General features: G+C 40.2%; 1 protein-coding gene across 1 annotated transcript in view; it reads right to left on the reverse strand.

Moving 5' to 3' along the window:
- The window catches only part of IRAG2 (inositol 1,4,5-triphosphate receptor associated 2), a 91,304-nt gene extending 69,892 nt beyond the window's left edge, over nucleotides 1-21,412 (reverse strand). The window contains exons 1-8 of the mRNA XM_060166719.1: nucleotides 20,839-21,412; nucleotides 19,809-19,922; nucleotides 12,420-12,600; nucleotides 9,329-9,408; nucleotides 9,160-9,238; nucleotides 7,531-7,689; nucleotides 4,062-4,179; nucleotides 1,990-2,040 (exon numbers count right to left, since the gene is read on the reverse strand). Of these exons, the coding sequence (XP_060022702.1) occupies nucleotides 1,990-2,040; nucleotides 4,062-4,179; nucleotides 7,531-7,689; nucleotides 9,160-9,238; nucleotides 9,329-9,408; nucleotides 12,420-12,600; nucleotides 19,809-19,922; nucleotides 20,839-21,412 (1,356 nt within the window). The remainder of the gene's footprint in view (nucleotides 1-1,989; nucleotides 2,041-4,061; nucleotides 4,180-7,530; nucleotides 7,690-9,159; nucleotides 9,239-9,328; nucleotides 9,409-12,419; nucleotides 12,601-19,808; nucleotides 19,923-20,838) is intronic.
- Between the last annotated feature and the right edge of the window lie 837 nt (nucleotides 21,413-22,249).

Genomic DNA, 22,249 nt, shown 5'->3' on the forward strand with positions numbered 1-22,249 from the left:
ATAACACAATCCTTTTAACGTGATCATCCAGGAATACTCCCAGCAATCCCTTCTTATTTTCCATTTCACCTCGAGCACTCACTCCCTAGTCACACCTTCAAAGTTGTCATTACCAGCAACTGGGATCCCTCCATTATCTTAATTGCAACATCTCACTCTTCAACCACCATTTCTTGTCTTTCCAGGTTACTTCTTTGTGCATTAGCAAACCTTCAATCCCCACTGGAGCCTACAATCCATTGATCCTACTACGTTCTCATTATCCTTCCACCTTCCCGTGAGCTCCATTCCCTCTCGACTCAGCTTAAATTCTTCCATGGTCAATCGTTACAATCTCTCTCTTCCACACCCCTCCAATTCCCTTGGCTCTCCCCTACTTCTTAGTATTTTCTTTTTTCTTTTTTTTTTTGCAGTACGCAGGCCTCTCACTGTTGTGGCCTCTCCCGTTGAGGAGCACAGGCTCCAGACACGCAGGGTCAGCGGCCATGGCTCACGGGCCCAGCCGCTCCGCGGCATGTGGGATCCTCCCGGACCGGGGCACGAACCCGTGTTCCCTGCATCGGCAGGCAGACTCTCAACCACTGCGCCACCAGGGAAGCCCGAACCTCCTAGTTTTTAACCTCTAGTTTTTAACCAAATAATTCACTTCACCGTTCTACTTTTCCTAACCACCCTAGTTTAAATTGCACTCCCCACAACTCTGTTTTCTGCTCTTCTTTTCTCTGTGGCACTAATCACCACCTAACATGCTAGTGTCACATGGGCTATTTTGTTTAAGTCTGTATCCTTAACACCTAGAATAGAGTCTATCTCCCGATGAATGTGTGTATAATAAACAAACGAATAAATGTAAGTGAATAATCACCCGAACCATCGTGCCATTACTCTTCACATTGCATCTGATTTTTACTTCCTAAAGGATTCTTAGCGACATCTATAAGCCTTTCCTAATGTAAATCAATAATTGTAATGCTATCTCATGATGAAGGGTTCTAAGTCTCCTTCCTTCTATCTCAATTCTAAATTGGTATAGTACAATTCTTTGATGCTAGTCAATCATCTGAAATATGAGGACAAAAATATCTTACATTGGGAGCTTCACTGTAAAGCATTAGTTTCATGGAAACCTGGTCTTGTAGCTGTAACATGTCTGAATCTAACACAGGGTTTCTTTCCAATCTTTAGTTGTTCCTTTCCTATCTACTATGATTTTTTTTAATGTCCACTTGGGCCATAAATTGGAAAACTCATCAGACTGTTCACCGCAGCTTAATAAATACATCTAATAAACTTATATAAAACCCAAACAAAAAACCGTACATAATGATTAACTTTCAAAAGGTACCTATAGAGAATTTTCCTCCAAAATAGTAACTTTCTGGTAGCTTTGCTACCTGTTCTTTCAATGTTTTAATTCTGTTGCTTAAAAATATATATTGCATAGAATTTTTCTTTTTTTAGCAATTTTACTAGTATTTCCTAATATATATGAGGTATATTATGGTTAACCAAATGGCTTCACATGCATTATCTTAATCTTTAAAATAACTGTAGGGAATAGGTATTATTGATCCCTCAAAAGATAAATGGCTTTTCCAAGGTTAGACTGTCAGTGAATTTAAGATCTGGGTCTTAGACTCAAAGACCTTTTCCATCTAGTTTCATGGAATAATAATAGAAAATCATTAGATAATGTCTATACTTTCCTTCTTGATTTGTATAGTTTTTGGATGAGTTAATTTCATTTCATCTTAACTCTGAATTTCTTACATCCCATTTCTACCATGGATGATTACAAAGGTATAACATACTTCTGTCCAGACAGGAAAACCCTGTCTACTCTTCCTCACTTATCATTTGACAAAGCAACCTGGTATTTGGTCCACAGGAGCCTGAAATTCACATGATTTATATTTAACCCAGGGTCAGCACCCATGATTGCATGATTTCCATATGCTTATCTGTGCCCTTTTCACAATTTCAACATACCTCTTCTTGGAGAGTCCGAATCTTAAGAATCAGAGCCCGGTTTTCTGCCTCCTGATTTATTAAGAGAAAAATAATTTAAAAGTATTTGAGAAGTTTATGAAAATACCAAATATTTGCTTCCAGGGCTATCAACATTTTTTCTTTTTATCAACATTAAATATGGCATTGACATACCACAAATAATCCTAGCCTAAGATATTCTCAATACGGGGTTAAGCCTTTGGCTTCAGTTTCTTGGGATCAGTGAAAAGTCAGTCTTCTTGACTCAATCTAACTATGACAGGAAAGGAAAGATGAAAAACAAAAGAAAACAGCGTGGTATTTTTCCCTGCTACTTTACCGCCATCTGCTTATGACAGATAGTGTGAACTCATCTATTTAAACAGCACCTTGAAATCAAAGAGTACTAGCTTTCTATTTGAAGCTGTGGATATTCTCAGATTCAACATTACCAGAACATAGGAACATCAAAAATCATTTTATAATTAGGAGCCCTAAATTCAGAACCATCAGAAGAAAACATATTCCAGGACAGGATATACACCAAAATGTTAACAGTAAATCTTGTGGATAGGGTAGGGTAAAGATTTTGTGGGATTTTGTTTTTTCTTTGCTAATATATATTTTCTTATTTTTACAGAGCGAACAGGTACTACCTTTATAACATAAAAATAAAAGGGAGGCCATCTCAGGCTAGGATGTCATTGGTATAAGAACGAAGGAACATACACACCACATAGCTGGAATCAGAAGACCTGAGTTCAGTTCTCACTCTACCATTTATTAGACAATGGACTTTGAATAATCAAAACATTTCTAAACTTTAGCTATAACTCTATTAATTTTTTAAAATGAAGAATAGCAAAAAAAAAAAAGAATATCAGCTTCTGTTTCTACCTCACAGAATCTCTGTGAGGACCAATGAGAGGAAATATTAAAAATTCTTTTGAAATTGTAAAACATTGAATGGTAAAAGTGCAAAGGATTAGGACTGTCTATCTAGGACTCTGCACTTTAGTAGCAGCTAACATCTAGCCCCAGGAGGAAAGAGGACATTACTGCTTTACATGTACTAATTCATTTAATCCTCCCAGCCTTAAAGGAGGCAGTATTGCCATGTCCACTTTGCACAGGGGAACTCTGAGGCTTAAAGACGTTACGTGGTTTGCCTAAAGTTAGATAGCCCTCAGAGTCGGGACTTGGATGCCCACTCCACTGCCTGACACCCAAGGGTGGGCTCTTGATCATTGCTCTACATGGCTTCCAGTAGAAGCTCCTCAGTGGTCCCAGAATGAGTCTTTGCTGTAATGCATTCACAGAGACTTGCAGTCACCTGACACTCAATGAGTCCAGTCCCCAGATTTGACTGTTGAGGCAAAAGCTAAGCTAAGTTGTGTTGGTTGTAGGAAATCATGAGTGAAAGACACAGGCCTGGAATCCAAGTCTTCTGATGACTTAGACCTAAAAATAAATTAGTCTGAATGACTTTCAGTTGACCCCCCACCATGGTTAGCAATGCGCAAATACTGATGGAAGGATTTTGAAGATTATTACTAAAGCTCTAGATAATAGTTTAACATTCCCAATAAAAAGAATTACTTCTCTGGTAGTTGAATTAAAGCTTAGTCTAAATAATGTTTTGCTCTAAAAATTACAAGCCTGTGCTTCTTTAGCATAAGGACTGATTAATGGAACTAATTACTAATCTGTACGTGCTGAGAAAATGGATTTAAAAAAAAAACTGAGAAAAAGGTGAAAGTTTGACAGAGAAAATTTTTTGGAAAATGTAAGTGGTTTCTAGTGTCAGATATTTATGAATTCGCCCATTAACTTCAGAAGGCATTCTAGATCTTCACAAATCATCGCAAATATGACTAATTTGTAAAGAATTTTAATCCTGGTTGAAAAGGAAAACACAGTTTTTTATCCTACCTGCCTTTATTTTTCTAAGGTGTTACCAATTCATTCATCAGTCTACTGATTTCTGATTTTTGTTGCCAAATAAACCCTCTTGGATTTTAGTTATATAAACTATTAATATAGGTCCATTTCAAAGTACTTGGATGACTTACTAATTGTTTGTTCTGGGCTACAATCATGGTCTTCTGCTCTTCTGAAGCGTTCATACTAATTTTCAGTTCCTCCAGTTCTTCTCTTAACAGATTTGTTCTTATAATAGCCTGGTGGGCACTGTGGGGTGGGGAGAGAAGGCAATGAGCAAAACCTCAAATATAACCGTCAAAGATACTAAGTAAAGCCACAGACTATTTTTAAACCCAAGTTGAAAACCACTGAAAACTCAAACCAGATGCCAACAACAGTAAAAAAAAAAAAAACTTACACAAGATCTTCCACAGTCCTTGGAAAAGGAAGGGATTTGGGTGGAGCATGATGGGGGGAAAAGGATAGAAGGAAACAAACATATTCCTGAAGATAGAGATTTGGAGGCTCCCTTTGAAATCCATCACTGGCTGAATCACACGGTTCTTTCCTTCTACTAATAAGATGTAATAGTAGTTAATGCAATCCCACAAGCAGTTATTGAATAATATCATGATCAGGGGCTGTACCTTGCAAGAGGACCCATGATGTTGGACAAAAGAGACATGGTGTAACCTTAGAGAGGTTACATACTAGTGAAGGAGATGACAACTAAACAAACAAGTAGTTACAGATAGTCTTTATCTCATATATTTTATTTAAAAGGTTTACTGCAACATTGTTTACAATAACAAAGCATCGGAAAGAAACTAAATGTCCAACAAAGGAAAACCTATTAAATGTATTATGGTCATCTGTATCATGGAATTACCTATTTGTACTCCCAAAAGATTATAAACTGTTTTCTGAGCAGGGTCTTGAAGAAGGTATAATTTTTTCCTTACTAAGAAATTACATTGATCATTCAATCAATATTTATTGAGCTCCGACTCCATGCCATTCATTCTAATAGGCATTGAATAAGGTAAAGATGAACCCAATCCTAAGAACTCTGCCCTCCTGGAACTTAGAGTCTAGTAAGGTAAACAGACAATCATAATTGCTATTACAGTATAATAAGAAGCAAGGCTGGAGTGAACCCAAGTTCTGTAGATACTATAAAAGGAAGACAGCTCAGAAAATGAGAAGGAGGAAGGGGAGGAGGACAGAGGGGGACAGAGGGACAGAACAGAAGCTCATTGAGGGACTGCAAGCAGTCCGATATTGCTGGAGCATAGAGGGGGAAACGGGAGGTAGAGACAAGGCATCAGAGGCCCCATCGTGAAGGGGTTTGCAAACCAGATGAAGGACTTCGGATTTTACCCTGAGTGCGAAAGGAATGCATTGAAGTGGTTACAGCAGGGGCATGATGTGGTCAGACTGGCAGTTAGGAGGAACCTGCCTGCTGGGGCGGCACAAGCTTTGGAAAAGGCGGGGAACCTAACCAGGAGGCTGCTGCAGTGACCCAGGTGAAAGGTGAGGCTGACCTGAACTGAGTGGCAGCTATGGGAATGGAAGGAAGTAACTCTATCTGCGAGAGATGAAGTGGGTAAATTAACAGGACTTGCTATTTGATGTAGAAGTGAAGTCTGGGGAAGTAAAAGGAGACAGATTTCTGGTTTGCAGGCAACTGGAAGGAAGGGACTGCTCTTCTATGGCAGACATTCTACTAAGCGCTGGGGCAACCAGGATAAATAAGACACGGTTCCTCCCATTAACGAGGACACATTAACACAGAAGGCAAACTATACCATGATGGGACAACAGCCAATATCAAAAATAGGCTGGGAGCGCCGACAGGAAACAGGCTCTTCCTGAAGGATTGTGTGTGGGGGTGGGAACTGGGGGTGGGGGAGAAAAGAGGAGGCTTAATTCTGTAGACACTGGCATTTCCGCTGTCCATCCAGATTCTCTAGCCTTTCTGTCCATCCTGCAAGTTACCCAATTCCCTTCAAGACATGTCTTCACTGCTTAACTTAACCAGAGTCGGCTTCTAGTGCTTGCAACCAAAAGCCCTGTCTGACACATTCACCCAAAGCATACTTTGTTTGCTTTTTTAAAGAAACTTTGAATTATTATATTTCAAATAAATAATAAATAAGCCAATTATGGAATGGAGAGAGCTTGAGGTTAGCATATATATATATATATATTTTTTTTTTTTTTTTGCGGTACGCGGGCCTCTCACTGCTGTGGCCTCTCCCGTTGCAGAGCACAGGCTCCGGACGCGCAGGCTCAGCGGCCATGGCTCACGGGCCCAGCTGCTCCGCGGCATGTGGGATCTTCCCGGACCGAGGCACGAACCCCTGTCCCCTGCATCGGCAGGCGGACTCTCAACCACTGCGCCACCAGGGAAGCCAAAGGTTAGCATATATTTTTTTAATTTTATAGATTGGTTTGGAGGCTGGTCAAAAATTATGAGGGTAAGAGTTCATGGTCAGAATGCTTTACTGTCTCTTCAAGTTAACTTAGAACTTTTCTGTTCAGAATTTTAGACCTACAACATCTGTACACACATACTCTGTGAGAAGCATGTTGCTTGTTTCCTGATGCTCAAGCATCTCCCAGCAACCTATTGTACCAGCATCTGACACTTTATCCGGTATGTCTCCAAGGTCCGTTATCCCCTCCTATCTTAAGCTAAGATCATGAAATTCTTATCATCCTTCTAGGCTCCAGGTACCCTGAGGGTACATTTTAAACATGACTCATCAATGTATCTCTCATAATACTTAGCACGGGACTTTGCACAGAGTAAGAGTTCTACCGAACCACAGGCTGTTGGGATGGATTCACGCCTGATCCTTAGGCATACTGGTCTTACACAGAGATCAAATGACATAGACAACATCATCGCTAGAAAAGAACTAACAAACCTTACCGGTGGGAAAGTAAAATAGTGCAGCTGCTTTGGAAAACAGTTCGGCAGCTCCTCACAACGCTAAGTATAGGTTACTACCCAGCAATTCCACTCCTAGGTATACACCCAAGAGAACTGAAGACGTATGTCCACATAAAAACTTGTACACAAATGTTCATAGCAGTACTATTCATAAGAGTCAAAAAGTGGAAATAAACCAAGGGTCCAAACTGAGGTATAGCCATACAATGGAATATTATTCAGCCATAAAAAGGAATGAAGCAGTGATATATGCTACGACATGGATAAGCTTTGGAAATGTGATGCTCAGTGAAAGAAGAGAGACACAAAGGTCACATACTGTATGATTCCATTTATAGGAAAATGCCCAGAACAGGCAAATCCAGAGAGATAGAAAGTAGATTAGTGGTTGCCAGATGCTGAGACGAGGGGGAAATGAAGAGTGACTGCTAATCAGTATGGGGTTTCTTTTTGGAGTGATGAAAATATTCTGGAATTAAATCATGGTGATGGCTGTACAACCTTGTGAACATACTAAAAACCACTGAATTAATTGTATACCTTAAAAGGGTGAATTTTCTGCTATGTGAATTATATCTCAATAAGAAACAGATTTATTTTTTTAAAAAAGGAAAAAGAACTGAAAGCTCCCAGCACACAGTAACCCCATCACGGCTCACCTTTTTATCTGAAGGCGCAATTCAGTACAGTCCTCTGATAACTGGCTGTTAGCGTCTTCTAAGCTTTCTAATGCCAATTTGAGCTTATTATTCTCCTCCTCCAATTTCTGCTTGTTGAAATGCAGGTCTGCTACACAGGTAATCAAATCAGGCACCTCTCTGCAGGTGAAAGAATGAATGAGAATAATCTTCAACATCTCTAATCCCCTCCTATCAAAGTAAGGCGAACGGTTAAGCCCAAACAGGCTTAAATATTCCTGTGAGATTTTCTACTTTGTCTTCATTCATCCTCATAAGTGTAGTTTATTTACACAGTATTTATTCGAGTACCTATTACAATAGCATCAAAGATTTTTCCAAAATTCCCAGCTATTTAGCACCTGCCACTAGTGAAGTCGACTTCTACAGCTTTTATTTCCTCCTTTCCACTTTGCTCCCAACACCTGCCGCTGTCTACACTGAAGAGTTCCTATTTCTGCCTGGGTTATGGAAAGTCCTGAAATAAACTGACACTGTACTCTTTCAGTCAGGAATCTTGGCAGGTTTGAATAGGCCTTTAACTAGGAAACAATTCCTAGAGTCTTATAATTGTAGCCTGAAGCTCACAATTTAGGACTCATCTTTCCTATAATTTTCTACAGCTTGTTAATGTTTGTGAGTGTCACTCTGGCCCCTGACATGTGATCATAAACCCTGTGAGAGTCAGGACTGTGTGTTTCATGGAGTCCCAGGCCTTGTCTTCCTCTTTGCCATATTTTCTTAGAGTTTAGCACAGATTGGCTACATGGGTCCTACTCCACCATTTTCGCATGGATAAACCTGAAGTGGCAAAGATAAAATAAGCAAGGACAGGTCCAGTGGTTAAGACTCTGTGCATCCCATGCAGCGGGCGTGGGTTCGATCCCTGGTCTGGGAACTAAGATCCCACATGCCATGTGGTGTGTGGCAAAAAAATAATATTAAGGAAGGATAGAGTCACCTCCCCTTAATATCTAAAACTCACATTTAGCAGAAAACAGCTTTTCTCATTCATATCTAAAAGTATCTATTAAAGAAGTGCTTTAAAAGTAATCCCCCAGGGCTTCCCTGGTGGCGCAGTGGTTGAGAGTCCGCCTGCCGATGCAGGGGACACGGGTTCGTGCCCCGGTCCGGGAAGATCCCATATGCTGTGGAGCGGCTGGGCCTGTCAGCCATGGCCGCTGAGCCTGCGTGTCCGGAGCCTGTGCTCCGCAACGGGAGAGGCCACAGCAGTGAGAGGCCCGCGTAACGCAAAAAAAATAAAAAATAAAAAAGTAATCCCCCAAAGAGCTTAAGGTCAATGTCATAATTGTACTTCAAATGGAATTTGTTTTCCATGGAAAACACATGAAGTCAAAGAAGGAGAAGTGTTTCATGAGTGAGAAAATGTTAATTCATGTCATACTAATCTTCCATAATTTGTGTTCCTAGTGAAACTACTTCTAATGCAATTGGGATAGAATAGGTAAAAGTTAAAAGTAAATTATGTTAGCCCTACCACACACAAAAAGAAGAGCTAAGTGACTTTACTGTAAATAAAATACATAAATCTACGAAATAAATAAGAAAACTTGAGGCACTTAAGAAAGCACTGGAAGTAAGAATGCTTACAAGACTCCTTTAAACACGTCTCCACCCAAAGCCTCAAAGCTCCGTGATACAGACTCTGTTATATCTGTGGTCATCTTAACTGAAACACATATAAGAGAGGTTTATGAAAAATCCATTTCTCCAAACCACAAGAAAGTGGCAGAACAATCCCAAAGACACACATTCATACTTGCTACCCCTGATTTTCTGCTGTCCTCTTCCAAAGCAGAATTACCCGTTCTGCTGCTTGATCCATTATTCACTCCTTCCCTGTAACCAAAAAACAAAACCAATGAGCTAGGATTCTTTGTCAAACCAAAGCTTAGCTAATTTTTCAGTTGTGTTCTGTACTTTCTTATTCAGGCCTTTCTTTCTGAATTTTAAAACCATCTATTCATTCAGCAACTACTTGGAACCCAACACCGTGCTTAAATACGGTCATAGAAAAGAAATATAAGGCGTACCTCCACCTTCCGTAAACTTTTAATCTAACGTGAAAAGAGAATGTGCGTACAGAAGTAGGTAGGTGTCGAGTACAGCAGCTGTGCTTAGGGGATGGGAGGTCTCAGTGGGTCAGGAAGTTGATGTAGTTTAAAGGGATAAGTGGACACTTGTAGAGGTAGCAAGATCTTGGGCCTTAAAGAATTGGGAAGGAAAAGACACGAACAACTGGGGATACACTGATGGTGTTCTTTCCCATGAAAAATCAAGTTGAACCTAGACTAACTGTACCTTGGAACATTTCACACCTGAAATTTGGGGAACCCTCTTCACAGGCCTCTATCCAGGACACCAATGCTAGCTCTAACCCCCAAAATAAACATATTAAAATTTCAACCATTTCTTTTCCAAAAGTCTTTATACTATGATTTTAGTTTTATCACTTAATCTTTCTAAATGCCAAACCCTTAGATGACCTCTCTAGAGCAGCTACAAAAGCCACTAAATTTGTACTTCCATCCCGTTGCATTTCAATGTGAGATGTCTGTCAGAAGATGACTGAGCAGAGTAACTCAGACATCACTCTTACTATTCCTAGATCTACATCCATCACCATTTCTGAGTTTCTGTTCTGATATTTTGTATTTATATCTCCCATGTTTTTTCTTTTCCTTTATATTTGTTATAAAAATAAGTTTTCTCTTTAGCCCTCACTCCACTTTATAAATGAATTATTGATATTTTTATTACACAATCAAACCTAAATATTTTAGTAAGAATAGAAAATTCATAAGAAAAGAGGACACAAACTTAAGGTCATCGTGCAGAGGTAATCATTTTGGAGTATATTCCTCCCAACTTTTCTGTGCATATTTTTATTTCTTGACAAATAAGGGATCGTACTACCTATACAGATCTATGGCCGATAGTTTGAAATTAATACATATGAATATTTCTCTTGTCAAATATTTATCTAATTATAATTTTGAGTGACTAATTAGGATTCTAGTGTATGGAAGTACTGTAAGTCATTTGTCCAAATATCTGCTTTTAAATATTTACATTGCTTATATTTAACACTATCATAAACAACATTCTGCATATATAGAGTATATGATTGGTTATTTTTCCTGAAGTTACATTATTTGACCACATTACATATTTTTAAGGGTTTGATACACATTCCTAAATTGCCCGTGAAAAACTGTGCCAACTTACACTATTACCAACAAAGTAGGAGAGGGCCTATTTCTCCACCTGCCCTGATGACATGGGATAGAGTCATTCTTCTAAATCTTTGTTAACCTGATGGGCAAAAATGATATGTTCTCTTTATTTGCATTTCTTTGATTACTAGTAACATTAGATATTTTTATATATATTTATCTTGCCTTCACAATTAACTCGTGTATAACAAACAACATCTCCGTCAGAGCCCTGATCTGGGAAGATCCCACGTGCCGCAGAGCAACTAAGCCCGTGCACCACAGCTACTGAGCCTGCGCTCTAGAGCCCATGAGCCACAACTACTGAAGCCCGTGCGCCTAGAGCCCATGCGCCACAACAAGAGAAGCCACCTCAGCGAGAAGCCCACGCACCGCAACGAAGAGTAGCCCCTGCTCGCCGCAACTAGAAAGAGCCCGTGTGCAGCAACGAAAAACCCAACACAGACAAAAAAACAAAAACAAACAAAAAAAAACACCACACACTGCTACCGCAGAAAACTAACCAGGAGAATGTGGGAGGCGCCAAAAAGAGGAAGGAAGAGACTCTATGTCCTGCCAACCTCCCAGAAACCCGCACGCTGGAACCCATCTTGGCAGAGGGATGCGCACGCCACCAGGGAGGATCCTGAGTCAGAATGATGGGTCAGAGACAACACGGAAACTAACCCCATTACCACAAAACCCGAGACTGCGAGCCACGTGGCAGGGCAGTCCTCCTGGGTTCCCTTACCCTGCTGCTCTCCACCTGGGCACCGCTTCCCAATTAAGTCTCTTGCTTTGTCAGCACACGTGTCTCCTTGGACAATTCATTTCTGAGTGTTAGACAAGAGTCCACTCTCAGGCCCCGGAACGGGTCCCCCTTCCTGCAACATATACATCCTAACCCCGCATGAAATCTAGCAAGTTTTGCCACCGTTTGGGCTTAAAGCGTTCTTTAAGAAAACCCTTAGTACATATCAGCTGGTAGCTGGAGATTGGTGGCTGAGTAAAAGCCAAAGGATTAGGCTTCCTGTGAAAGAAGATGATGCTTCTCCAGTATCCGCCCAGGGCACCTGATCTCATGGGTACCATTCTCCTTCTCCTTTCTCAGCTTCACCATCCTTTCCTTTTCCTTTTAGCCTCCCTATATTCTAGGCTTCTAAATTACACTCACTGACTACATCTCCCCACTGACCTTAAAAGGGAGTTCATGATGAAGTTAGATTCATTTGGTGACTTGGTGGTCAGTACCAATAACTTGCTTGACTCCTATGCCAGAAGAATGTAATAATATGTGCTGCCCCTAATCACAATAAATGAATGTTATCATAATTAACATAATAGGTTCTCAAAATGTGCCCGTCACCCCCCCACCAACTCCCCCCATCAGTATCAGTGTCACCTGGAAACATGCTAGAAATGCAAATTATCAGGCTTAACCCCAGACCTACTCAATCATGGTGGAGATACCCAACAATCAGGCAGAATACCATTTAGGTGATTCCAGTGCACACTCAAATGTGAAAAGCACCAGATTACAGTGTTTCCATCAGCACAGAAAACAATGATTAGCATTCATTGTAAGCAATTGTTAAAACAGAACCTGAAAACACATCCTGCTGGGACGATGATTACCATTTGTTTCTGCAGTGAGCTATCCATTCTCTCATGATGGCCTGGAAGGTTTCCAGATTCACATGCATGTCTCTCTTCTCAGGATCGAGCCTGTTCCACAGCTCCTCAAGGCTACCATCTTCAGAACCTTGACTAGTTGTTTGTCTCAGGTAATCTATTACTTTGGTAACTCTGACTGAGCCTTAGGAAGAAGAAAGCCAAGTTAGTTTTAAAAGGTGGGGAAAGATTATTTTTTAAAACTGAGGCACTTAACTCTTTTAGGTCCCTTGGGAACCTAAACGTGCCTTATAACCCTCGCAGTACTGCTGAGTTGGTATCACAGAGTAAAAAGAGCACTGGCCTTGGGTTGGAGTCTAACAGACTAGGGTCAAATCTTGGCTCTGAACTGTATCAGCTGTGTGGCTCTGGGAAAATTACTCAATCTCTCTGAGTCTCAGTGTACTTGTCTGTGAGATGATGCCTACTACACAGAGTTGTTGTGAGATCTAAATAAGAACGATATATGTATTCAATAGTCACTTGTGGGAAGTGATCAAAATGCCACTTTATTTTTGTCTCCCATTCTTTTCTTAAAAAAACATTCGGATGAAATTTCAGCCTCCAGTAAGTGGTCTGACTTTTATTTGGGGGGAGGGGTAGAAAAGTCATTCTCAGACACAGTCAGTCCTACTATCACATTCAGAAATTAAAGTCAAACAGACTATGTTAGTTATTAACACACCAATCTTCCTTAAGCATAAGACACGTCTTTTAACTAAGTCCTGACTTAGGCTAGCTGCTTGAAGGGGAGAAGGAAAAGGAAGTAGAAGGTTGATAGGGTAGATGCAGAAGTGAAGATTCTTCCCCCAGGAGGTAAGCAGAGACCCTGATATATATATAGAATAAGTCCAGTACATAATTAGAAGGAGGGGAGAGTTGTAAAGGAGACTGAACAACTTTAAAGAGAGTATTAATTTAATGAATAATGCCATTTGGCTGTGACAGGAAGAAATGGAAGTAAAATTATTAATAATTATTTAGAGAGATGATTTTTATTCCTGTTTGCAGTAGAGTTGGAGAGTCAAAAAGAATACCTATATCTCATTTTCCACCACGAAAACTCTGGAACCTGTATCATATACCTCAGGACTCGAAAGGTCTTCTGTGATGGTTCTGCAATGTGTCAACTTAACGGGGCCATGGAGTGCCCAGATATTTGATCAAACATTATTCTGGTTGCGTCTGTCAGGGTGTTTTTGAATGAGAGTAACATTTAAACTGGTAAACTAAGTAACACAGACTGCCCTCCCTAATGTGTGTGGGCCTGGTTAGAACAAAAAGTCAGACCCTTCCCCAAGTGAGAGAGAGTTCTTCCTGCATGACTGCCTTTGAACCCGGACTTGTCTTTTTTCCTGACTTTGGACTCAAACAAAAACATCAGCTCCTTCTCAGTTTTCAGCCTGTCGACCTTTGGACGGGTTCCCTCCTGGTTCTCAGGTCTTTGGACGCTGACTGGGACTAAACCATCATCAGCTCTCCAGGATTTCAGCTTGCTCACTCACCCTGCAGATCTTAGAACTTGTCTGCTTCCATAATCATGTGAGTCAATTCTTTACAATAAATCTCTTTATGTACCTTACACACGCACGCACACGCACACACACGCACACACATACACACACACCCATTGGTTCTGTTTCTAACACATCTCCCATCTCCCTTCAGTGGAGCTTCCTTATTTTCTTCAGGGAAACAGTTCCTTAAATTCTGTCCAAACAGAGAGGCTTTGGGGCAATAAATAAGTCCCATTCATCCTACCGATATAATTAAGAGTATAGGCAAATGTTTTGCTATGAGAATGTTCATTATGGTGCTGTTTATAATAGAGAAAAAAATATCCACTTGAGACATATTGTTTAAATATATTATGTTACATCCCCCAAAAGTACAGTATATAAAGCAAATTTGTTGACCCAGACAAGTACTCAAAATTATTAAGTGAGCAAAAGCAGATTATAAAGCAAGTCTGGGAACATTCCCGTACATACTTAGGGAACTTGTTGTATATAGCTTAAGGAGAAAGAATGACCAAAAACAAGCCTTAAACCATTGTGGTGGTGAGGTGGACAGACTCCAGGGTGCCCCTTTATGATCCCTGCTTTCTAATGTTTACACCCCTGTGTAGTCTCCTCCCTTGAGTGTGGGCATGACCTGGGACTTGCCTCTAACCAGTAGAATATGGCAAAGGAGACAGGATTACATGTATCTAATTGCATGATTAAGTTACATAAGATCACAGTGCCTATCTTGCTGGAGTCATTCCCTTGCTGGCTTTGAAGAGGCAAACTGCCATATTATGGACTACCTATGTTTAGAGGTCCAACTAGTAAGAAACTGTCCAGCTGACAGCAGCAAACCTCTGAAGCCCTCAGTACTACAACTGCAAGAAACTAAATCCTGCCACCTAAAGCAGGTCGTTCCCCAGTGGAGCCACAGATGAGACAGCTGCCCTGGCCAACATCTTGACTGCAGCCTGTGAGTGAGTTCCTTAACAGAGGACCCATGTAAACCATGTGTGAATTCCCGATTCACAGAAATTGTGAGGTAGTAAATGTGTGTGTGGTTTCAAGCCACCAAGTGTGTCATAATTCAGCAACAGGAAACAACATAAGTAGTTTGGGTACTGCTCATCTGAAACCATTGTGTGTGTATTGTAGAAGAAAGCAAAGGCACATTTATACTGGTGTCATTGAGAACCAAGATTTTCTGTGGTTGAAAAAGGGCATACAGAATATGAGATGAGTAAAAACGCTGTAGTCCTGAATTTGCTTTAGAAGGAAGACTGTGAACTCATGATGCAATATATCTTCAAAATTTTTAAGTACTTCTTAGGTCTGCCCACTGAAAACGCCTAGAAACAACCACCATCCCCTGCCCCCAGATTGTGGTCTCTATATATTATTTCCCATTAAAAGGAACCATGGATCCTTGAAGAAATAACTGATTCCAAGGTTGGGGCAGGAAATGTATGAGATAAGTCTAAAGACTTTTTTTTTTTTTTTGCGGTACGTGGGCCTCTCACTGTTGTGGCCTCTCCCGTTGCGGAGCACAGGCTCCGGACGCGCAGGGTCAGCGGCCATGGCTCACGGGCCCAGCCGCTCCACGGCATGTGGGATCTTCCCAGACCGGGGCACGAACCCGTGTCCCCTGCATCGGCAGGCGGACTCTCAACCACTGCGCCACCAGGGAAGCCCTAAAGACTTTTATAATACTAGGGAAAACAAGGAGGCTACTAAAAAGGATGGGGATGTCTCAAAAGTATTAGTACCTGGGACACCTGGTTGCTCCAGGAAGTAATGAGATGCTCAAAGAAAGATGGGGACAATGCAAACAGACATAGGAGCCAGCTTAAAGAATATCTTGCCAGCCAACTCTGGGACAATTTGAGCATCAAAATAAATAATGATAGTAACAGATTATATATATTGAATTAAGAAGAATCCAGAAATTCATAGTGATATTAATTCATTTAGTTAGAGAAATGGTAAAACCCTGATGATAGATTGACAAGTAAAAAATATAGAAAGAATATTGGAAATTGAACATTTTCTATTTGGCAACCACCATGGTAAGAATTGATTTAGGCAAGAAATATCAAATGATGCTATGTTTCTGATCACCAATTCCAATGTGTAGGGTTCTTCCCCCTCCCCCCTACCCTACCCCACAACATACACACATACAAGCAATTCTCAAGACACTGGGTGTTCTACAGTTCAACCCAATTCTGACACTACCTATGTGGTGATAGTGTCAGAGCCACAGGTTAATGGCGCAGTCTTACAAAACTGACCCCACCCCCTGTAGACACCAATTCAAGGCCGGGTTGTCACCTGTACTTCTGATGGACCAGCTATAGATTGGAGGTTCCCATGACTCCTCTTTGTGTTCCATTAATTTGCTAGAGCAACTCACAGAACTCAAAGAAATTTTTTACTTACTATATCACCAGTTTATTATACAAGGATATAACTCAGGAACAGCCAGATGGAAGAGACGTACAGGGCAAGGTATGGGGAAAGGGCATGGAGCTTCCGCACTCTGCCCGGCATGCCACACTTTCCAAATCTCCACGTGGAAGCGTTCCAAACCTCTCCTTTTGGGTTTTTATGGTGGCTTCGTTACATAGGCATGATTGATTAGATCATTGGCCATTGGTGATGAAACTCAATCTCCATCCCCTCTCCCCTCCCTGGAGGTCTGGGGAGTGGGACTGAAAGTTCCAACCACCTAATCACATGACTGGCTCCACTGGCAACTAGCCCTCGTCCTAAGGTGGGGTCCAAAAGTCATTTCATTAACATAAAAAAGGCACCTTTATTGCTCTCATCACTTAGGAAATTCTAATGGTTTTAGGAGCTCTGTACCACAAATGGGACAAAGGCCAAATATATACTACTTATAATAAATCATAATATCACAGATGCTAAAACTAGTGAGTGAAAGTTTGATGACGAACAGAATGTTTACATAGATTCAAAGTATCTTCCCATATTTATTAATTACTGATGAAATAAAAATTCATATTCTAAGGCAAGTCAAGGAAAATGTAAACATAAAATATTTTCTCTGCTCTTTGGCCTCCTCTCTCCCCTCTACTGTGCACTGTGTATCTACATTATGCATCCCAAACATCCCTATCAGAACAAATACCTGCTCAACCAAAAAGAGCAACATTCTCTGAGCATCAGTAAGACAAATCCTTAGGACATAACCTTCCTTCTTAATCGTGTAAGGAGCCACGATGACCCACGAACCACTACTCGCTTTGCATGCTTAGACCTGGATTGTGTAGACTGTCAGTAATATGTCGTTGAACGTACAGCCCTCTGTCTCAAAATGTGCTTTGACCTTTAACAGGCAGAACAGTTCTCAGAGCTTTCGGAAAGGCTGTTCCTGAGTTATAATCCTCAACTTGCCTCGAATAAAATTTTCCCTTTCTTTCTTAGATCGACTGAGTGATTTTTTACAGCCATTATAAAGGAAAAATAGTAACTTTACAATAGGGGTATTTGGCAAACTCCACACTAATCAAGTGATCAAAGTTAAAAATCCTGAAATATTGTACGGAGAAGAACATAACATCACTTCCGTAGTGTGCCTGCAAAAATGTAGAACCTGAATAATCAAGAGGAAATATCATGGACTTCCCTGGTGGCGCAGTGGTTGAGAGTCCGCCTGCCGATGCAGGGGACGCGGGTTCGTGCCCCGGTCCGGGAAGATCCCACATGCCGCGGAGCAGCTGGGCCCGTGAGCCACGGCCGCTGAGCCTGCGCGTCCGGAGCCTGTGCTCCGCAACGGGAGAGGCCGCAGCAGTGAGAGACCCGCGTACTGCAAAAAAACCCCAAAAAACAAAAACAAAAAAAAAAAGAGGAAATATCAGATGTTCTACAAAGTAACTGGCATATACTCTTCAAAAATTTCAAGGTCATAAAAGACAAGGAATCGAGGAGCTCCTCCAGATTTAAGGAGACTAAAGAGATGTGACAACTGAATTCGATCCTGGACATGGAAACAAAAAATCTATAAAGAATATTATTGGGGAAATTGACAAAATTTGAATATAGACTTTTAAATTAGATAATAATATTGTATCAAGGTTAAATATCCTAATTTTGACAATCATTCTGTTGTCATGCATGCAAATGTCCTTTGTAGGAAATACACACTGATGTACTTAGGGGTAAAAAGGCACAGTATCTGCAATTTACTCTCAATCAGAAGCACAATCAAGCTTTTATCCTGCCCTTCCTTTGGGAAACAAGACTCAGCCACGGCCAAATAGTTGCTAGGCAGGGTAGAGTTTCCTTTTATAGATATTCCAGCTGATAAAATAGGAAGGAATAATAGACTATCACCTTTCACAACACCTAATGAAAGAATAAATCTAGGCCTTCATCCTCAAATAGTTTTGTCTTCCGATAAAAATATATACACCGTCTATGCGGAATCTTGCCAAAAGGAGATACAAAACTTTTATCTGATCAAACCTCTAAATGTAGGGGACAAAGAAACAGGTTGTGTTTCTAAGACCACACAATCACCAAAATTCAGACTGGGGGAAACTATGAGATAAAAGAACCAGTTTCATTAACAAATAACTTAAAATACAAAAAAGAGAGAATAGGAAGGGAACATAGAGATAAGCTAGACGGCCAATAACAATGAACAAACTTTTCTTGGATATTGATTGGAACAATTAAACTGTTTAAGAAAAAATAAATTTCTCACACAAATGAGAAAACAAATGCTGATAAGATTTTTTTTTTTTTTTTACGTGGGCCTCTTACTGTTGTGGCCTCTCCCGTTGCGGAGCACAGGCTCCGGACGTGCAGGCTCAGCGGCCATGGCTCACGGGCCCAGCCGCTCCGCGGCATGTGGGATCTTCCCGGACCGGGGCACGAACCCGCGTCCCCTGCATCGGCAGGCAGACTCTCAACCACTGCGCCACCAGGGAAGCCCCTGATAAGATATTTGATATTAAGAAAGTATGTCACCTTTTTAGTCATAAAAATGACATTGTATAGTTGTGTCTGAAATCAGGCTTTATCTTTTGAACGTATTTCAAAATATCTTTTGAAATATTTACAGGTGAAATAATATGATGTCATGGATTTGTCTCCAACTAATCCAGAGTGGAGGAGAGGAAAGTGGGTGGGGCTAGAAATGAGACATCATTATTTACGACACTATTTACATTATAAGGGTTATACCTCTTTACTCCTGTATATGTTTGTAATGATCTATAATAAAAAAGTTTTCATCCAAATAAAACAAAACCATATTGACCAAGGAATTTGTGGAAGGTTATACAACAAATCATTAACAATGCTTACTCAGGGAAACAGGATTACTGATGAGTTTTTTTCCCTTCTTTTCTATAAATTATTAATTTTATTACAGTGATCACAAGCCATTTACATGCTAAAAATTACTTGCGGAAATTTTAAAAAGAACACATCTCTAAGAAAAACAGAACTGAAAATCTAAAATTAACTCAAAAATTTGAGCTAAATTTGTGCAGCAGTTTTATACGTATGAAGTATATATTTCTTGTGAGGCAACAACTATGAGAGGTAAGTAGTTCCAGTCAATGATTGCAGCTGGTGAATCAGTTGATAAGCTCAATAAAATCATTCAAGACACTGGTAAAATATGCAAAACAGGTACAAAGAAATTAACCAACATCTAGACGGCCACCCTTCCTCCCAAATTAGGTTGTACCCACCACGTGTGTAGACACAGATGCACAGAGCACCACACATAAGCCATTTCCCTTTCTCTTGCAATAGAAAGTACAATGACGTGATGAGTACCACCGAACATTGGAGCAGATAATTTTCGACTGACCTCTGCATTTGGTGTCACATGCATTAAAAATACTTGTAAGCAACTCCTCTTCACAGGTCCTGTTATTGCTATAGGTTACATCTTCCTTGCCATCATCAGTTCCTTGTTTCCACCCTAGTAGAAGAAAAAGTTTGCATATCCAGATGCTTTTCTGTGCTAATATGCTTAACTGCTAAATTTTTTTGTTTTAATTTTAACAAGAAAACATATTTAAATAAAGAGTAGTCCACAATACTGGTTACTGAACTTGAATAGATCAAGCAGAAAAAGTGGTCTTGAAGGGTCTCTGATTATTCATTTTCCTTTCCTTATAAGTTTTATAAAGGTAGAATAAAAGAAGAGATGACGAAGAGGGAAATGAGCTTTACTGCCCTGTAATGTTAGAAGCACTCTGTGAAAAAGCAAATAGTGTAGCACAAATAGAAATATTTTAAGAAAAAATAGAGGGAACGTAAAGATTAGCTCTACAGAAAATGTGCCATTTTACATTGTTTTGTTTTTCAGGGCCTATCACAGATGGGACTCTGTAAGCAATCCTCTAAATAGAATTCCAAAATTTCATTGAAATTGGCCTCCAAAATTTACATTCTCCCCTGGTCTACTTTATTGGCTCTACATTTTCTTACATGTTTTACTCTCACAAACACAAAAAATGCTAAAATGGTAGTTTTCAGCAAGGCATGTTGGAACTATATGAACTTTAGCTCCCCTGTATCTATGGCTTCCCATCATGCCATTCTAATTTGCCCAGGAGAAAGTTTGTTTTCAGGTCAGCAGAGGAATGCCAATGATTATGATTGTAAATACAATCTAGAATTTCTATCAGGTTTATAATTGAAAGCATAGAAAATACTTATATTTCACATCTAAGAGTTTTTTAAGAGAGGAAAACACAATTTTAAGGGAAAGATGGACGCCTCCCTCCAAGTTTCGATAATGTACACTGGTATTTCATTTTAGTTCAGGTATTCTCATAGGGATATGCTCAAGGCTTTATCAGAAGAACAAATATTAGAAGATGAATATTTACCCTCTTCATTCAGAGATAATTTTTTCACCACTGAATCCTGAGGAGTAAAAAATTCAGAGCTCTGATTAGAGGTGGAATCAAAGTCAAGGGTTAAGGCACTGAAATTATTTTCACTACAACAGTTTTTCAAATCCTTGTTAGAGAAGAGTTCCCTTTTTCTGGTCTGTGGTATCAAAGATGTGTAATTCTGGGAGCTCTGTGATCTAGGCCTTGAGATGTCTTCCGAGCTTGTGAGGATAAGAGAATATGTGGCATACTCAGGAGGGCTGAGATGAGAGATGGATGGGGTTCTTGGAGATGCTCGTTGAGGATGTGAAGTAAAGGCACCAACTTTCTCAGGGCTTGAGGAGCGAGGGTCGGGCAGAGGAATGGCAGCAGTCATCATTTTCTTCAGTACCTCTTCAAAGTCTTTCTTGGGGTTAGTCTGTGGACTGTCAAACCTGCTAGATTGGTATCTGATAATCTGTCGGATGGGACTTGTACTCTCTTCTCTCTTTTGGATGGCTTGGATTTTTCTACAGATGCTTTGCACCGGGTTATGCCGCTTCTCAGCTGCTTTCTTGACAGAGGCCATTGTTGACTTTCCTCCAATGAGACAGAGGAAGTGGCTAAAGTACCGGCAAAAGTAGACATGTTTTTCAAAGTTAGCATTGGCCTAACAACAGTGTAGCAATAGCTAGTTATTCCCAAACCGACTTTGGCGGGATCAAGATGTCTTTAAACAACTATCTTTAAACAATTGCTTTTTTATATTTAAGTATAGTTGATTTACAATGGTGTGTTAGTTTCAGGTGTACGGCAGAGTGATTCAGTGATACATTATATTCTGTTTCAGATTCTCTTCCATTATAGGTTATTACAAAATATTGAATATAGTTCCCTGTGCTATACAGTAAGTCCTTGTTGTTTAAACAAATGCATTAAACAAATTTCCGCATGTCTAACTTTGGCCCTCAAATTTCTAGAAAATAATAACCGCTAACATATATAAAGTATTTCCCATGAGCCAGGCGTGGTACTAAGTTCCTTATATGTATCAACTCATTCATCCTCAGAACAACTCTATGAGGCAAGCATTACTATTAGCTCCATTTTCAGGCACAGAGAGAATAGGGACATGCCCAGAGTCACCTTAGGTGAATGCCAGAGTCCGGATTTGAACCCAGTCAGTCCTGCTCCAGAGGACCCCTAACCTCATTGCTTTTCACGTATATGTCAAATACGATGATGGTGATGATATGAAAGCTCCCATTTGAGTACCTGTTCTGATTCTCAGCTATTGAGAAGTTAATAAATATCCCCTTTATTGAGCATTCTACATGTATTATGTCTAAACTTCACACAAACCCCGTCAGATATATAGAAATATCCCCTTTTCACAGATAATAAAACTAAGTCTCAAAAAGGTCAA

The sequence above is a fragment of the Lagenorhynchus albirostris genome, chromosome 11, assembly GCF_949774975.1.
Source record: "Lagenorhynchus albirostris chromosome 11, mLagAlb1.1, whole genome shotgun sequence".
NCBI classification, from domain to species: Eukaryota; Metazoa; Chordata; class Mammalia; order Artiodactyla; family Delphinidae; genus Lagenorhynchus; species Lagenorhynchus albirostris.